Source organism: Echiichthys vipera, assembly GCF_963691815.1.
Source record: "Echiichthys vipera genome assembly, chromosome: 15".
Lineage (NCBI taxonomy): Eukaryota > Metazoa > Chordata > Actinopteri > Perciformes > Trachinidae > Echiichthys > Echiichthys vipera.
In genome coordinates this window covers 17,054,318-17,073,278 of record NC_139840.1, presented here as the reverse complement: position 1 = coordinate 17,073,278, position 18,961 = coordinate 17,054,318, and the positions used below count along the sequence as shown (strand labels likewise).

The 18,961-nt window shown below is 40.0% G+C and overlaps 2 protein-coding genes across 3 annotated transcripts; both read left to right on the top strand.

Moving 5' to 3' along the window:
* The first annotated feature begins 498 nt into the window (after positions 1–498).
* LOC310957462 (EEIG family member 2-like) lies at positions 499–8,243 on the top strand. The gene is made up of 11 exons (XM_083928035.1): positions 499–732; positions 1,947–2,067; positions 2,312–2,341; positions 2,842–2,958; positions 3,436–3,482; positions 5,205–5,308; positions 5,673–5,768; positions 5,887–6,079; positions 6,257–6,393; positions 6,969–7,032; positions 7,279–8,243. Exons 1-11 carry the CDS (start codon positions 587–589, stop codon positions 7,319–7,321), a joined length of 1,098 nt encoding a protein of 365 aa, XP_083784161.1. The 5' UTR covers positions 499–586; the 3' UTR covers positions 7,322–8,243.
* Positions 8,244–9,068: 825 nt separating this feature from the next.
* Positions 9,069–15,234, top strand: prpf38b (pre-mRNA processing factor 38B). 2 transcript variants are annotated; one of them, XM_083927775.1, is made up of 6 exons: positions 9,069–9,457; positions 10,890–10,958; positions 11,190–11,341; positions 12,013–12,073; positions 13,298–13,533; positions 13,837–15,234. In XM_083927775.1, exons 1-6 carry the CDS (start codon positions 9,248–9,250, stop codon positions 14,525–14,527), a joined length of 1,419 nt encoding a protein of 472 aa, XP_083783901.1. In that variant the 5' UTR covers positions 9,069–9,247; the 3' UTR covers positions 14,528–15,234. The 2 variants fall into 2 exon arrangements, with proteins under 2 accessions (XP_083783901.1, XP_083783902.1); XM_083927776.1 differs by having other exon boundaries at positions 9,322–9,457; positions 10,890–10,969.
* The last annotated feature ends 3,727 nt before the right edge of the window (positions 15,235–18,961 follow it).

The following is an 18,961-nucleotide window of genomic DNA, read 5'->3' as shown; positions in this document are numbered from 1 at the left end:
GCATGAAATAAAATACACCTCCGGGTCACAACTGCCATTTGAACCACATTGCAACAGTTTCTATATGCTTATTTAGCATTTTTTTATTTGTCACGTCTGCTGAATGACACATGTTTAAACCCCCCAACACACACACACACACACACACACACACACACACACACACACCACACACACACACACACACACACACACACACACACACACACACACACACACACACACACACACACACACACACACACACACACACACACACACTTCTCTACCACACTTCCACTTTTGTGCTCACGTGAAGAATGCCACTACAGTGCATTCACTTTGGATGAGCTTCAGCTGTGAAGTGTACGATCGTGACCTCGGTATTTCTCTTTTCTCCGTGCAGCTGCAGCGTCCAATCAAACGGCGGAGTTTCCCTCGCGTCATGAAATGCATTTCTCAGTGGGTGTGAAGGAGGAGATTTGAACTTTGAATCGTGTCTGCAGAAATACAGCAACAGCGGCGACAGCTGAGCGAGCGACGGCCACAGCACAGAGCGGGGGACGTGTGCGCTCGCTTCGCTCAGGGTTGGACTTGTTAGGATATCATGTCGTTCATTCTTATGAAGAAAAAGAGATTTAAATTCAGAGTAGACTACGACTTGGAGGAATTGTCATCGGTGCCCTTCGTAAACGGGGTTTTATTCTGTAAAGTCCGACTCCTGGATGGAGGCTTTGCCGAAGAGTCGACTCGGTAAGAATGTTTTGCTATTTATAGCCACGGTCCGCTGTTTGTTCGAACAAGCTAAAATTAAAAGTGAAACTTGTTTTTGCCTAGTTGTAGGCTCAGTCCCTGTGTAGTGTTCGCTGGACACCTGTTAACGTGAAGCATGTGTTGACTCGGCTTTGCTTCTGTGTTGCCAACAAAGTCCCAGGACTTTCAACGTTTAACTGAGCACCAAACTGTATTTAACTTAACGTTAGCTAAGTTAGAAAAGAGTTGAAGACCTACTGCTGTGAACATTAGGCCACGACCCTGGAGGCTGTGATTTAAAGCAATTTTAAAAGAGCCAATGAATTATAAATATATTTGGATTAACGTTTTTCTTAATAGAAGTAAATTATCAGACTTTCTTTCGTTAACACAGTTGACCAAAGCGCGGTTGCTACGCAACAACGTTACAATCTGAGTTAAAGCAGATTGATTCAGTCATATAAATATATAATAATAACAATAATAACTGTGATTATTGGTATTTGGAGATTGCAATAGAAGACTCCCGGTGATTGCGCATTTGTATCAGGCTTTCCTCTCTTTTATTTATACATGTATGTTATCTTCATTTTTGTTTTCGACAGTTTCGACCCAAAACAAGTTTTCTTCTTCCATTTCAAAGACGGATACACGAGTAATCCTCTCGGGCCTGTGATTATTAAAACTGTTTGTATCATTGAAATGAGTCACTCTGGAAAAAAGGACGCAGACGTAGCTCATGTTAACGCTAACTCCTGTTACCATGGTTACTGTCTGTTCCCAAACACTGCTCTTAAATTGTTTCTTGCTCCATCCACAAGTTTATTGTGTGTGATGTATGAAAATGTTATAATTGTGTGTATTTATACAAATATTATTTTCAAGATAATTCCTAAAAGATCTTTATATTATCAAGGCATAATAATATAACTCGCAGACAACTAAAACTACTCTCTTATTGCTGATGATGCCAGGAAGAGTGAATATTTTATCTAATAAAAGTTTTTAGATAGCTCAAATCCTAAAATATCATGTAAGACTAAATTACAAGATGTAGTTTACTACATTTATATTCTTATTGCAATCATTCCTGATGGTTTGGGACACATCTCACGCAGCCTCACACAATGAATAAATCTGTTTTGTGATTAATGGTGTTTCAGTATTCAGTATGTCTGTGTGTTTCTGTTTCTAATTTTTTTTTTTTCTCACAGAGAGCCAGTCCAAGCCAACTGTGTTCACTGGAGGAAGAGATTCTCCTTCATGTGTAAGATGAGTGCCAATGCTGGGACAGGTGTACTGGACCCCTGTTTGTGCCGGGTGTCTGTGCGCAAGGTACAGGACACTTTTTCTGCATATTTTGTTGACACTACAAAAATGCAGGGTAGCTATTTTTCCATAACAGAGTCCAGATAGTTAACTTAGACATGAATGTGCTAAGAAAATGTTTATACGATCAGAATCACTGTTAATTTGTAACCATATAACAAACTGAGAGGTTTTAATGAAACAAGTGTGTGAGAATGTATTGAAACAGGCATTTGTCACCTCGCTGACTTTTGTGTTTCTGTCATTTTAGGAATTGAAGGGTGGAAAAAGTTTTGCAAAGGTAATACTTGTGTTGTTAAGTGTGTGCACTGGCATCTGTTGTGAACATACAATAGCAGCTTCAGCGTCAGATATCCATTAGCACATTCTTATCATAAAACGTATGTGATTACAGTCGGCCTTCAAGTGCCCTTAGAGGACTTTTCGGTCAGTTGAGTCTATTTACTAAGAATGTTTTTATTTCTAGCTTCCGGCTTTGGTTACTGATTGAAAACTCTGTAAATCAAAATCCATGCTATGTTAACCAGTAACTTTAATGATATGGTAAATAATTAGGTTATCTGGTTCTCAAGTATTGAAAGTCCCATCTCAGACATGTGTGGTTGGTTTCAAAACTCCTGAGCCTGGCGGGGATTTCTTCAAATGCAGATTACTGTATGTTTTATGACACCACATTATTATGTGATGATGCTTATTATGTGCAAACATGTTGTTACAGAAATGCTGGTACTTTAACAGAGATAATGAAACTAACTGTTGATCTCTTATATCCCTGTGCAGCTGGGCTTTGCTGACTTGAACCTGTCTGAGTTTGCTGGCTCTGGCAGCATTACACGACGATGTCTTCTAGAGGGTTATGACACCAAGAACACAAGACAGGACAACTCAATTCTGAAGGTGTGGTAGTGTTTTAACGCATAGTTCTACAATCCTCCTTTAAATATTGCTGGAAATGCCCTTAAGATTCTCTACAACAGGCAATGTTTTGGTACAGTCCAATAGTTTGTACAAATGTAATGCATTTTAGCAAAGCCTAGATAAGTTAACAACCTATTCTTGCAAAACAACGTTGCTCTGAAGCAAGTCAACAGTTCTTGAGTTAATCAGAAAAAGTAGACACTTTAATTTTTAATTTAAGCTGGATTTATGTCATGGATGGAAAGGTTTCCTGACAGTAGTTGCCCTGACATGTCTGAGCTTGTGATCTTTAAGCTGCCTGAACCATGGGAATGCACTTAAAACATGTTGATTGTTTCTGGGGCAAAGATCTACAATGGGCTTAACAGCAACTTACCCTCTGAGATCACACTACACAGGGAAATAGTGGTGCAGCTTCTTAAACTGACATTACCATCCCTATTTTTTCTGTTACAGGTGGTGATCACTACACAACTTATGTCTGGAGACCCCTGTTTTAAAACGTAAGAGCTCATTTTGAATTTATTCATCCGGCGTTTTTACTACTCATTGTGAAAGTCTGAATATCAATTAAATTTGGAAGTTGTTACTAGAGAAATGTTGACTTGTATGCTGTATTCAAGTTTATTCAACTACAGAGACGAATACAGAACGTCCCCCACTTACAAAAGTCTGCAGCTAACCACAGAGGAAAAGTGTTCTCACATCCTGTCTGTGACAAAACTGAAAACACACTATATTGTGATATTTCTGACCCTCACAGAGTTTAAAGTTATAACCTATGAGGTATTATGTTGTAGCTCAGATCTTATCTGAAAGCTAATAACACCTCACCCAGACATTAATCTGCCCAACCCCTCAGCAGCTCAATGTGACCAGCTCGGCCCGGAGGTTGTATTTTCTCTTTTGTCAAGAGCTAGAGCAGTTTGTCACGAAGGACGTGACGTAACAACACAATCTTGCCAAAGCCTGTACCATATGCAAACAGTTCACTTTCTTCAACCAGTCTTTCCCTTTACTCTTTCATGTCCCAACTCCCCCTAAGTGTAATAATACACACACTGCTGCCTAGGAGATGTCTAAAGTGTAAACTCAGGGATAGCCAAGTCATTCATCCCAGGCGGTGTTACTCATTATTCGTGGGAAGGAACAAGAGCGATGACGCTTCTTTTTTTTTTTACCACTTGTCAATATTTGTCTGCCTCTCCGCCCTCATTCCTGTGCATCTTTAGTAGCACAGTAGTAGCGTTCCCTAGTTAATGTCCAGGAGTTGCTAGAAAGTAATTGTCATATGGTTTTAACAGACTGGTGCCGTTGATATTTGCTTACTGGTGTACATGAAAATGTATGTTTGATGACTGCAGTCAAAAACCATCTCAGCACCTTTTTGAGTACAGATCAAAGCAATAGGCCGATAATATTAAAAGAAGTAATACTTTGTGCCATCTATTTAGATTTAGATTCAACTTTATTGTCTTCACACAGAGTACGGGTGCTAAGGCAACAACATGCGGTTTACATCTAACCAGAAGTGCAAAAAAACCCACTAAAGTGCCGAGTAATGTACAGAATTTAAAGAATAAATTAATAAACAGTTAGGGGTATGAAAACATTAAATACAGTATGAACAGTATTAACAGTGGTTTGAAAATGTTAAGATATATATAGTAGAATATAGTAAGGAGTGCACTTAGAAAAAAACAGTATATTTCTAGTTAAAGGAGAGCGTAAACATATCAGAATAATGTTTCTACATAATCAGTAAATCCAAGAATGTATGTTCAACATCAAATTATAGCATCTTTAGAGTGATTTGGCTGGCACAAGTTGTGTCAATAGGAGTCAGTCCCAGGGTAGCAGCTTGCATTGCTGTGCGCTGCCATGTCTTTCTGTATTCTGCCGCTAGGAGTCGCCAAAGTCCAAAATTATATGTCAGTTCTACACTCGTCTGCTTTGCTAGACCAATCTCCAGAGCGAGATAGCTGAAGGGGCCTGACATTAAGCGTGTGACAGACGTGCCAGATGTCAGGCTTTATCCCAGCACTGTATATCGGATAAGCCCAACTAGTCCTGCGCATTGGGGCTTTAATCAGATTAGAGTCCAATTTTTAGTGTCTATGTAAAGAGCAGAGCAGTTGAAGGAGATTTTTTCAAGCAACACTCAATGATACCTAGCACATCTCCCTGCTCCTCAGTAACATCACGCTGTCCTGTCTTCCCTTTAGTCCCCCGTCAACAGCCATGACTCTGGGAAACCCGCAGGCTGAAGCAGAGTTTCTCCATGAGGATAGAAAGGGAGGGGACAAGCACATATTCCATTCACTTACTGGTATGTACATACAGACTCCAAGGCTTAAAAGAGTTTGTTGTTCCTTACAAAAGCAAGTTATTCATTTTAGTGTATCACTTCTTGACAAAAGCAAAGCAGCAGCTTTTGTAGACAGTAATTTTGACATGGTTCTACAAAGAACCGTCGCTCACGAGTTGCCATGATTATTAAAGAGTGGAAAATAACATTTTTTAAATAATCATCAGTGTTTTTGCCTCACAAGCCTCTGAATAAAAGGCATCGTAAGTGAATCTACCAGGGTTTTTACCTGAAAGAATAAGCACTGAATAGCAGTTTTGCCTGTGTGTACATATTTACAAAATATCCATAACATGGTATTTTAAAAATGTGTGTGTGTTTTTAGAGACTACAGTTAAGTCTGTATCCGTCCCAGAGGAGCTGGTAGCGTATGGTCACTCCAGAACACCCAGCCATGCGAGTCAGCAGTCAAAAATCTCAGGTACCAAACACAGAGACACATATTTATTCCCTGCAAACAAAACCACCGTCACTACCACACCAGTTACACAAATCATAAGCATGGCCTCTGAGGGTCTATTTCCTCTCCTGTTCTGTAGGTTACAGCTCAAATCACTCCAGTTTAACAGATCTGTGCCATCGGAGGAGCGCGTCGGGAGGTTCCGCCTCCACAGGCATCGGCAGCAACCTGGATCCCAGTGATCATCAGGGGGAGAGCAGGACCACTCCCCCAGTCTCTGTAACCTGTCAACATGCACCTGAACACCCCTCTACCCCTGCTAAAGTTCCACGGTAATATATATATATTTTTTTTCTTTTACCTCCGTGTAAAATGACCTTGTTATAAAGAAACATGGGGATCAGACTCTAATGTTTCTATTTACAACTGAATGCATGGTCTTATGTCTTTCTTTTCCCATATGAAGCACATTTGTGTGATACCCCACACTGTTTCTGTTTTTCCATTAGACATCCAGTAAAGCAGAACTCAGTGGAGAATCAACTGAAGAGAGTTGATGCCACCAGGGTGGATGCTGATGACATAATAGAGAAAATCCTGCAGAGCCAGGATTTCACCAATGGTTTCTTGGACTCCAGTGCAGAGGGTACGTACACCTAATCCGTAACTTAGTGGACTTATGAAGGAAGGCTGGTGTGAAAAAGTTGCCTTCCATCCTGCTGATGAGATCAAATGACTTTGAGGTGTTACAATGAAACAACGTAACATCTTTAAATTCTTCCTTTTAAAATGCTGAATGATGATAAGATATTTATTGTTTACGATGGTCAAATCATAAATTGTTCGTCAATTTGGACCATACTTACCAGCATATATATTAAGGTTTATTTCATTAAGGATTACAGAGGTTAGGTTGCATATCCTTTCTATGAATACCACAAGGTCAGTTTTACCTCAATGATAGCTGACCGCACATTGTGGCTGCCCAGTACAAGTCATTTATTGTGTTAAGGAACAATGACGTCTTCCCGAGACTGATGTTGCAAACATTTTTAGTGTGAGAGTACATTTTTGATGGTGTTCTATTATAAACTACTTCCCTAGATCTTCTATAAAATATCTCATTAGTTTTGCAACAACATCCCCCTATCAACTGACTGTACACTGATTGGCAGTATCCTTATTTCTAATTTGTGTGTGTCTTTGTGTGTGTTGCTGCAGAGGAGGGACTCAGTTTGTTTGTCGGTCCTGGTGGGAGTACAGCCTTGGGAAGCCAGCATATGAGGTGGGTGTGATTATGTAACTTTGGATTGTGGGTGCCAGGCAGCAGGCGTTTACTACAAATCTAAATTCACTGCAAATATCTCAAATAGGGATTCTAATAAGGAATCTATTACCCAGATATTAAGGTTCTTTTAATTTCACAACACAGTGATAGTTTTGCATATAAAAGAATGCACCACAGTGGCAGCCAGATCAGATAACCATCCTCATTTCCTGTCATGTAACACATTGTGGCCTTCTCTTTCAGGGTCGCAGCTGGAGCCTATGAGCAGGTGGTGATGAAGCGTTAGGCTTTGGGAAGCATTTGCCCGTCATAAAGGGTGCCGTATTACACTGTTGCAGGGGACACAAGACTCCGTTGTTGAGGTGCAATCAGAATTTGGTCCTGCCATGCTCATCTTACTCACTTATTTATCTTATATTAAGCAATCCCTCTGCATCTGACTAACAGTGTGTGTTGATCAGGAGAGCCCCCTAGTGTTCAAGACGTGAGGGTGAAGGCCACATCATTGGAACATTTTGGTGACTGAGATGGTTTAGTGAACATTTCTGTTGGTCTTATTCTATGAAAACTGTAAGACTAGAGGTTAGTACTGTAATTCCATTGTTCACCCATCTATGGGACATTTGAGCTGTTAAGGGATTTCTGTGCTAATAAGTATGCTTAAGTGCCCAACGAGCTTTTACTTTGATACGGTTGATTTTGTTTCACCATTTTACTTGCACCATAAGTGGCTGTAGGGGGACTGTGTCTGTTCTTTGAAGTCCCATATATTTAAAATAATAGAAAACTGACATTGTGACACTTTCAATGGTTACAGCACCATTGTGTGGCAGTAGCTCAAACTCATTATAAACACCTCTGTTCACCTGGTTGTGAAGGAGGATGCTGCATTTAAAATACCAAGTTTTATAGTAGTATGATTTTATGTCTTGTCTGTATGATTTTGTTTGTGCATATATGTATGTCTGTTGTCTGTAAAGTCAACAGTAATGAATGTATTTTTACCACAGATGTTGTAAATGTGCCAAACTGTATAGTATATATAAGTGGCAGCAAATGAAATTGAATTCAATTTGAATTCAATTGAAGTCATAACTAAAGTATGTAAACTACTTTATGTGTGTATTGAAAGTGAACTGTGTAAAGCCCATGATGATTATAAGACGTATGAATGCTAATGTTGTATTTAAGGCCTAATAAAAAGTCAATTTAAAGCATGTGTACTCTGGATAACTCCCAACGTTTTGTGCTGCATTTCACTCGCCTTTTTTTATGCAGAAGATATGTGAAGGAACATTTTACCTCGCATTAAAATGAAGGGCAAACAGTAAATAGAAAATGAACACAAATGGATATTGTGAAACAGTAATTTAAAATCATGAAATTTAAAAAAAGTTTGACATCTTTTCAAATACACCATGATATAATACTAAGGCTACAGATCATTTTTTGCAGAAGTCTAGATATACTGTGTGTGTTTGCACAGTTGCCAGTGTAACCATTAAACCATTGGTGTGTGCACAGTTTATTTTTAAGTTTTTTATGTGGGGGGGTGGGTGGAAAATGAAACAATTTCAATCATATACCAACATTTCTTTGTAGATTCACATTTAAAGAGAATGTGTATATAAGTTTCGTGGATATTAGAGTTTACTGGATATATTTTATGTAAAAATGTATTATTTTACCTTGTTAAAAATACAAAATGTATGAGGTAAAAGCCAAGTTATTTTCCAGGGTAGGTCTTCAAAATTCCAATAAAACTTCTATCCTCTAGGAATAGTTTTTTTTTTTTTACTTTGCAAAACTCGACAAATCTATTTATTATTATTACATTTGTATCATGAAATCCAATGCCATTCAAAGACAACGTAGGTTGAACATGTGAGGTATTTATTTAATTAAAACGTAAATGACTCCTGAGATGAAAACATTGAATGGCGCCTCATCCTCCATGTTGACGTACTGACGGGAACAGAGAGACTCGGTTCACACTGCGCCACTTAACAGTTACAGTTCCGGTTCCACCTCGCAACAGCATTTTAGCTACAGCGACGGCGGGAAGCTGTTATCGGCAATTAAACCAAGAAGTCAACAACAAGTTAACGGACGTAACATTGTTAACGATCGACATTTCACTCGATGTGATGGATTTGTAATCGGAAACACGGTAACTGTACACTGAAGCTTGGCGGCGTGGGATTGAGCTAACATGGCTAACGTGGGAAACCAGCTACCAACACAGGCCGCGAGCAAGCCCGCACCGGGAAAACACGGAAATGTACTGCCTCTGTGGGGCAACGAAAAGACTATGAACCTCAACCCGATGATTCTCACAAATGTGCTGTCTTCGCCGTATTTCAAAGTTCAGCTTTATGAACTAAAGACCTACCATGAAGTCGTGGACGAAATCTACTTCAAGGTAACGTTAGCTGAATGCTAACCCGCATGATAGTTAGGTAACCACCAGTCAAGCTCTCGCTACGGCGGTAAAGTTAGCAACTGCAGTCGTCAAAAAACAAGAAACTGGAATAACACAGCGTTAGTTTTAACTTGTCTAACTTTAGGATTTTTCAGAAAGATTTCCGCTGTCTTGTCCTTCACTTTTTGCGCTAAAAACTATGTAACATTTGTGTTCTTCTCACTTAGTTGTTCGTAAGCCGCCGCTACCTAACATTAGCCACGGAGCTAGCCTTACCTCAATCAAATAAGGCGCTGTTTGCTGCCGTTACAACGCCACGTCTGGTTTACTTAAAAGTGATTATATTAACGTTAACGCTTACTAGTAGTTTAAATATCTTGGGGGTTTAGTCTTCAACAGGAGGTCCGGGACCCCCAGGGGTCCTCAGAGTTATTGCAAGGGGTCCGCCAAATTGTTTGATAATCCTTCCAATCTATTAAAAAAAAAAAAAAAAAAAAATATATATATATATATATATATATATATATATATACTAGCATGAATGTAACGTATAATTAGAAAAGATACACTTGTAAATAACTTTGATGATAGGGTTACTGGCTTATAGGCAAGGTAGACACTAAGGGAGCCATGCACAGATAGCTGGAGGATTCAATGTGCCTTCGTAGTGTATTTTAACATTAACATATGATGTATATGAATATGCAAATAATGGTGATTGTAATATAGCAGTATTGTATGCATCATTAAAAAGCTGTGTGTATAGGCTGTAGGCCATCATATAGCTGTTAGGCCCAACTTCATATACTACATTTAATACCATATTTGTAGTAGGGGGTTCCCGCTTGATCTATGTCTGCTAAGGGGTCCCTGGCCTGAAAAACGTGGAAGACCCCATGGTTTAAAGGTGAAGAGTAGTTATAGGTCAGAACTTAATGATGGATTATGACAGTTCAGCACTGTTATGCAACCCATAGTTATTGGTTGTAGAGTTAAATAGAAATGCTTTATGGTAATTGTACAGAAAACAATGGAATTACGATGCTACTCCTGATCAGTGCAATAAAATACACAGGGAAATAGAACAAATGTAAAACAATTCAAGGTGTGTTATTAGTACTGTTATTTGGAGTGGCAACATTCATGAAGATCAGCATTTCACATGAAGCTCCTGATGTAAGTTTTCAAGGAGAGGGACGGGATCTCCCTGAGCGTGGTGGGTAATGGCAGCTCTAATAATAATAATGCCTTTATTCATATATCACTTTTCACATTAAGTTACGTGTTTTACATGTGGATAAAAAAGTAATGGTTGATACAGCTCTACAAAAGATAACAAATCAACTATAAAATCTGTAGAAATGTTTAAAAACAAAAAGGTGAGACGTGTGGGTGTGTAAACTATCTTATATATAGTTTTGTGGGCCTACAGGTGACTCATGCTGAGCCATGGGAAAAAGGGAGCAGAAAGACTGCAGGCCAGACTGGAATGTGCGGAGGGGTAAGTGGGAAGTACGTGCTTTTTATATTCCCCATCTTTTTACCCCCCCTTTACATTTCCTTTAGCAATGTGGAGAATGGTGATTTATGTATGACACCTTACATTATTTCTTTGTTCTTGGATTATTGTTCTTCAATCAGTATTGTTGTCAAAAGATAGTTTGTCCGGAATGGTTTTGCTGTGTACAATGATCAACGATGTGCGTTACAAATATCTTTTCATCCTTGATAGGTGCGTGGAGTTGGGACTGGTGGTATCGTGTCTACTGCTTTCTGTCTTCTATACAAACTGTTTACTCTCAAGCTGACTCGCAAACAGCTGATGGGTCTGATCACTCACACAGACTCTCCATACATCAGAGCGCTTGGCTTCATGTACATACGGTATGATTTTTTTGGTTTGACCAAATTTGACCACCATAATTCTTCTATGTTTAGGTTTTTTTTAATAGTTCCAGAAATGTTGTGTATTACTAGATAATTGGCACATTTTTGTTCAGACAGCCTTTGATTGTTGAATTACCTGCCTTTTTCCGAAGAAAGACAGACACTTTTTATTGTTACGGCAATATATGTATTGAAAATATAATTTTTATAGAAAGGGAGTTAATGGAGGATTGTAGGCATTGTTACTAGGTGTGTAAAAAAAAAAAAGACACTTGAGTATCGCAATATTATGTTTTGTCTGTATAGATTTTTAATAAATAGTTTACATGAAAAGAGAGTGGTTCATTTTGTTTAGTTTGAACCCATAACCACTAGACTGCAGTATTGTAATGTACTGTATCTCCTCTTCCCCTCCAATGTAACAATATATCATAGTGGTATTGGTAGTTTATAATATGCATAAGGGAAATGTTATTGTAATGTCTTAGTTGCATCATTGATGCGGCTCACAAAGTATTTGCCGTAAATCATTGCCCATATTAACCTCACCTATCTTGACAATGAGTGTATGAGGTATCATTCGAAGTCCATAATTGAAACTATAACTGTGCAACATGATATTCTGATGCGGATGCTCATATGGTGCTCTCTGTTTTGTTCTACCTCAGGTACACTCAGCCTCCAGCAGATTTAATAGATTGGTACGACGGCTTCCTGGATGATGAGGAGGTATGTCACCTCGGGTAATAATTTGATGTTTCTTTCTCTCCATTGAATACAGAGTCATACGCACACGACATACGTTAAAAACTGTCAGCCCCCGCCCCTATTGTGATGCTCCTAGCTGATTTTTCACCTTTGCCTTCATTTGGCTTAATTGTCCCGCAGTTTTTGTCCTCTAAACCTGAGTAGCTAGGTTACTTTCTCACTGCTCTGCGGCTGATTTTTGACAGGGTAAGTACCGTATATGATGCTGAGTAAATCAATGTAATAATATATTACGGCATGCCCTTTGTTTTTGATAAACTTTTATCAGGACTTGTTGCACAAAACTTAATCTGGGATAAATAGATCGATACAAACTATACAACACATGTCAAGTGTAAATCTGTTGTGTTTTCATCATCTTGAATAGAATATAATTTGACACCAGGCTGTGCAGCCATGCCTCCTTTGATGTTCTGTTGCATTATATTTGAATTGATCATATGAAATCCTACCCAACTGGTTAATCCCCCTGTTTTTTTCTTTAGATCCCCATTGTGCAGCAGGTGAATTGGATATTGTATCTCAGCACTGTTGGGTTGCGTGTGTGAGTGCAAAGCGGCTGTTCTCTACCATATAAAGTCAATAACTCTTTAACTGGTGTGCACTTTGCCTTCCTGCTCCAATCTGTGCTTACACTGTGGGCCGTTTTTACGCTACTAAGCCCCCTTAAACGTTCATTGTGCTTTTGGGAGGCTGAAGAAAGAAGCCAGGGCTTCTCTCTCTCTTTGTCCCTTTGGCTCAATGAGGATGCGTCTCAATGTTTTCAGATGCTGCTCTCCCCCTCCCTTCATGTCTGGACTGTAGAAAACAGTATGTTTTGAACGTGCTGTCTTAAACCAATGATGTGAAGGAAAGGGGGGTGGATCTTATAAATATGATCTTTTTAAAGCCCACTCTGTAAATACAGACTCCAGGAACTACCAGGCAGTTTAGATGAGGCAAAGTTTTTTTAAATATACTTATTTATAGCTTTGTTTCCTCTTAATATTATCAAAATAAATCCAGCCACATTTTGATTGATATGAGATATTAAGCTAGATGAACAGAGGTGAAGGTTCAGTACATGGTCATCACAAATAACTTTTTGATTAGAGGCAAGTTTGTAAAAGCAATGACATTTGTCTGATCTTGTCTGTGTGTGCTAATTGAGTTTCTCTATGGTTCTTCCCCACCGTTTGATTCAAGGAACTCGACGTGAAGGCAGGAGGTGGCTGTGTGATGACTGTTGGAGAGATGCTGCGCTCATTTTTGACCAAACTAGAGTGGTTCTCCACTCTGTTCCCCCGTATCCCAGTGCCTGTGCAGAAGCTTATTGACCAGCAGATGAAGGCCAGGCCTCGTAAGGTTGTTCAGAAGGAGCCGCAGGAGGAAGAAGCCGCTGTGGCAGAGGCAGGGAGGCAAGGGGAACGACGCCGCTCCAGGTAATGCAGCAAATGATTCAAGCTATTTAGTGTTGACTTGTGTTTTCTCAAGCTAATCTTACCTGGCTCCATAAGTTATTTTTCCTGTTTTATCCCAGCTTTTACTCCAAGCTATTTAACAGGGAAAACTATACAAATTATAAAACTTTTTAAACTTACAGAAATTAATGCCTGTTGCCAACACTGGCCATTATTCTGTGGACTCTTCAATTATTCTGATGTGTGTAGGTATACAGTATGTGTTCTATAATTTATTAAATCTTAGCTCTCTGGTTTAACATTACCATGCCTACCTCTTGCCAGGACACCCAGACGGACACCAAGCCCCCGCAGGTCACCTAAACGGTCAAGGAGCAGGAGCCACCAACGTGAGAAAGAACGCCACGGACCCAGCTTTGACCGAGAGCTGGAGAGGGAGCGTGACCGCCAGAAGAAGGAGAGGGATGGGAGGGATGGTAGGGAAGTCAGGGAAGTCAGGGAAGTCAGGGACCGGGATAGGGAGAGAGGGGACAGGGAGAGACGACGGTCTCGCAGTGCAGATAGGAACCAAGACCGACGAGAACGTAGAAGAAGTCGCAGCGGCAGCCGCGACCGAAGGAACGAACGTCGAGACAAAGAAAGAGACGGCGGGGATGAAAAGAGCAGGAAGAAGGATAGGGAACACCATAAAGATCGAGGCGCCGAGAGGGAGAGGTCCAAGGATAAAAAGAACAGGGGACAGACCGACGACAGGAGGCATAAAGACGACAGGGAAAGGCACAGAGAAGAGAGGAAGGCCAAAAAGTCGAGCCGTAGTCGAAGCAGGGAGAGGAAGCACAAAAGTGGGGGAGAGGAGAAGAGCAGGAAAAAAGAGCGCAGCCACGACAGGGAGAAAGACGGAGAGCAGCGCTCTCACAAACATAGTGGTAGCAAAGACAGGAGCCATCATCAGCGAGAGTCCAGTAATGACCACAGTAAACATATTGAACGCAGAAGGAGTCAGAGCACTGAGTAAACGTCGCCTCCCAGCAATATTACTTCTTCTACTCCTATGTTTTCCCTCCTTTTTTTCTATCAAGCTGTCTGGTCCGTCACTTGTGCTAAAGAGAAGGAATGTCAGCACATTGGACATCTGGAACTGTCGTATTTGGCCGATGTAATGTTGCTTTACTTTTATGTTTTTCTGCCTTTTTCACTCCCCATTAGACCATTGTTAGTCTTCACTTGAAATTTAAAAAGTGGCAAAAATGTTATTTTAATTTTCTATGATGCATTTGTTTGCCCAGTGAAGAAATGGGTTTGTAAATACAGTTTTGGAGGCTGTCACTACACACGATAAATGGTCCGACTTGCATTGCTTGCTGGGTTGGGTACAGTCGGTGCTGAAAGCTCAGCTCAACACTGGCATCATATAATTTATATGATGTATAAAGAATAAGTGTTATTTCTCGTTCAAAAGCCAAACAAATTTGTATTGCTAAATGTGACTACTGTTACAGTGCATATGTCTGGAATTTCGTCATATGCGGATTTGAGCGTAGCAACGATGTGGACCAACAACGGCTCAGCACAAAGCAATTCTGTCCATGGTCGTGTGTAGACAGCCTGAGAATGTTTTAATCCTCTAAAGAGCAGTCTGCAAAGGGTAAAAAATTTTACCACACAGTGAGCCCTGCCCGTGCTGTGTTTGGGTTATTGCTCTGTTGCATTTTGTTTTCTAATAAAAACGCTTTTACAAACAACATGTTTTGTTCTTGTTTTTGAGAGAAAAAAATGCATGCAAATGTCAGTCAAACGCATATTTCTATGGAAGCTGCAGAATCATTAAGCTGAGACACAAATGTAAACAATATTTTTGACTTTTATTACAATATAGCCTGAGAATATTTTACATTATATTAAATACATATTTAGAAATTGTAAAAAGTAAATACTCCTGTTAAAAACATCCTGATAAATTAACTTTAAGACGACTAATGTATAATTTACAAAAGTGATTCAAATTTAAAAAAGTAGCAGTGCCCCAGGTATAAAATATATAACCTCCACCACTAGCAGACAAAAGATCGATAAAGTTTTTTTTTACACAAGCATAGCACAGAGGAAGTTACAAATAATTTGGGCATGGGTGCTTACTTGGAAGACACATCGCCCCTTGTGTCATGACCTGATTGGACAAATTGTAAGACACATCACATTTTAATTGGGACACGTGCAGACTTCTAGGTTTGTCTGGAAAAGTTTTTTCCTTATTGGGCTAGCTCTTGTCCTGTTTGCAAACACACAGGCTCTGACTCCGGTCCACCTGCGCCCATGGCCTTCACGTAGAAACAGTAGGTCGAGTTCGAGCTCAGGTCAGTGAGAATGATGCTCTCGCCGTACACCTCCATCTCCTGAGCTTTGCTGGAGTGGCCCTGCTGCCTGATAACCAGGCTGTAATGGGAAGCGGCATCTACTGGAGACCACTCAACAAAAACAACTGTTGGCGTTGCTTGTGTGACCTTCAGGACTGGAGCTGATTGGTCTCCTGTTAGGGGTAACAAGGAACAGTTGTGAATTAGGTTGTCTGATCGATAAATGTGGACTGAATTATGAGAAAGCTAATGGTAAGTCATTTTGCTTTAAAGGCAGAATTAAAGACTTGTTTGGCTCAACTACATCATGTATGAATACTGAGAAAATAATATATCACGCCAATTATGAATGGTTCACTGTTATACTATAATTTCTGTAACAGCTGTTCTTACAAATACAAACTCACCATTCTCAGGTATTTGTTCCCCAAGATCTCTCCTCCTGCGTCCTTGTGTGACCACTAGAGAGTAAAAGCTTAAATCAATGAGTTTGTTTTAAAAAACAAGATCAACCTTTATTGATCGCCAGAGGGGAAGTTCGGTTGTTACAGCAGCACAAGGACAGCAACAGTACACATAAATGGATAACAAAAAAATAATAAATAATAAAGCATTTAAAAACTATACTAAAATTGCAGTCATTAAGTTTATATTACCAGTATACACCACCCTGATGATATGATTAATTAAACACTAAGTGGCACATTGTGTTTGACTGTAATAATATAGAGAAGTAATATAACTATAATATAAAATATGATGCAAAAATCACAAACCAGAACATATTTACATATTATAGAATAATAATATATGTAATGTGATATGATATAAAGTTAAATGTGAAAGGTAGTCGTATAATATACCGTAGTAATAAAACAGGATGGAATAGAATAGAGTTTGAAATATAACTATAAAAATACACAGTAAAATGTGTCTTTTTAAATGTGTCAAATCTTGATGAGCACACACATCAGTTCCTACCGTTTGTGACTAACGTCCCTTCACTTTCTCCAGCTGTGTTGCCAGCTGTGATCACCAGGTTAGTGGAAGCAATGTTGGAAAGAGAGCAGGACAGGCCTGCAGTGCTGCACAGCTGGGTCTCTGGCGTCACACTGTTGTTGTACACCGTGTATGTTGTGGCAAACACAGACGTGTTCCACGAAACTGTGACAAAGGAGCTGTTACCGTCGTACACCACTCCTGATGGTGGACAAGGAGCTGTGAGAAGAGAAATTGGAGTTATTTAAAACATCTAAAACTTTAAAAGGTTGTGCTTTTGCCTTTAACTGTGACTCATAGCAATTCTTGTGTTACAGTAAGACATTACAGTATGACAGTGAACCAACATGCAAAATACCAGGACCCTGAGACAGAGGCACCGATACACCAATCGCTCATGTGAAATAATCTATTCTTGTAGGACCCCGTCGCTCATACTGTTAGAAACCGACTCAGAAAATATGTTTTGAAGGCCTTTAAAGTGTGGATAAGAGCTTTATTTTTTCCTGATTGATATAATCCAGTTAGACCTCCTATTGTTAATATTTTAATCACCATTTCGGTTGGTCACAGTAGGAATAAGACAGGTATAACTACATGTTTGAGGTAATTGTATTTGTAGAGTATATCTATTTCCAGCTACTTCATACTTCTACTCCACTGCATTTATTAGAAAGCAAAAAACCTGCCATATCAAGGTCATTTTTGAAGGGAAGTGTTATTTTTTCTCATCTTATATTTACTATTATTAATAAAAAGTTCTTAAATTCAGTAAAAAAAAACAAGGCAAAAACAGTACTAATAGCAAATATGATACCATCCCAAGTATATCGGCAACATATGCTTAAAGTAGTGAAAGTAGTCATTGTGCAGTAAAATGTTCCCTGTCAGTGTTTCACTATTGTGTTATGTCACCTTTTCCTGCTGTAGATGTTTACGGTTGTGCTAATATTAAATTAGTGTTGTTGGCGGGTAGTTTAATCTACAGCAAAATGCCAAAGACGTGAAAAGTGTAGTTTACCTGTTGTGTCGTTGAGAGGCACAGATGGCTCGCTGGTACCGCCAGCGTTCCTGCTTTCCACTGTAGCGACGTAGGATGAACCGCAGGGGAGAGGAATTTCAAAGTATATCCGGCTCGTCCAGGAGGAAGAGAGGTCGAACTGAGCCTGGCTGTCTCCCAGGAGACTTCCTGTTAACTTCAGCCTGTACTCTGTGTCTCTACAGGTGATCTCTGTCCAGCTGAAGCTCATCACCTGGATCTCCATATGCATCGGCAACAGCTGCACCTCAACAGTATCTGGAGGACAGGGAGCTAAGAGAGATAGAGAGGGAGGATTTAATGTATTAATGCATTTAAGTGCAAATGTTACATTTACTGAATCTTATGCAGCTCTTATACCTATTCCACTTTGCACTGGGTCACTGAAGGAGCTGTTGCATGTCCCATCTGAGGCCTGGACAGAGAAATTGTAAAGTGATCCACAATCGAGACCCTGGATCGTGCAGGTGGGATTTGTGCTGTGACAGTAAAGCATGTCTCTGTTTCCAGCCTGGGCACAGCCATAGTAATCTACAGCGTTATCTCTGGGCGTCCATGACAGCAACGCAGACTGGTTGTTACAGTTGAAAGTAACTGAGAGACCATCAGGCTGGCAGGGACCTGGACAGAAAAGAAAAAGATTAAACTGCGGAATCTAATATTGTTCAGTCATGTCAGGTCAATGTATGTTCATGCACTGGTACGCTCCATGTCTTCTCTATATAACGACCAATACCTGTGTTGACCGTAGCATTTTGACTGGCCTTGCTGGAGCAGTTTTCGTGGCTGGCCGTCACAAAGACTGTATACTGCTGGTCACAGTGGAGCTCTGATATGCTGCAGTTACTGGAGGTGGTGTTGCAAGTGTGCACATGCCCGTCTACACCCATGGCGACGACATGATAGGTCTCAGCCACAGGAGAGGTGCTCCAGGACACCATTGCGCTGTCGTCCTCACAGGTGGCGTTAACCACCACGTTCCTGGGTGGACACGGCTCTGTGGAAACATCCGAAATAGATGATAAATTAACTGCAGTTATATTGTGCTTTTATCCAA

Excerpts from the sequence above, each read along its gene's own strand:
- prpf38b (XM_083927775.1), top strand. The coding sequence starts at position 9,248 with ATGGCTAACGTGGGAAACCAGCTACCAACACAGGCCGCGAGCAAGCCC. Across the intron at positions 9,458-10,889 it reads TGGACGAAATCTACTTCAAG|GTGACTCATGCTGAGCCATG; the intron begins GTAACGTTAGCT and ends GTGGGCCTACAG. Across the intron at positions 12,074-13,297 it reads GCTTCCTGGATGATGAGGAG|GAACTCGACGTGAAGGCAGG; the intron begins GTATGTCACCTC and ends GTTTGATTCAAG.
- LOC310957462 (XM_083928035.1), top strand. The coding sequence starts at position 587 with ATGTCGTTCATTCTTATGAAGAAAAAGAGATTTAAATTCAGAGTAGAC. Across the intron at positions 2,068-2,311 it reads GCCGGGTGTCTGTGCGCAAG|GAATTGAAGGGTGGAAAAAG; the intron begins GTACAGGACACT and ends CTGTCATTTTAG. Across the intron at positions 2,342-2,841 it reads GTGGAAAAAGTTTTGCAAAG|CTGGGCTTTGCTGACTTGAA; the intron begins GTAATACTTGTG and ends ATCCCTGTGCAG.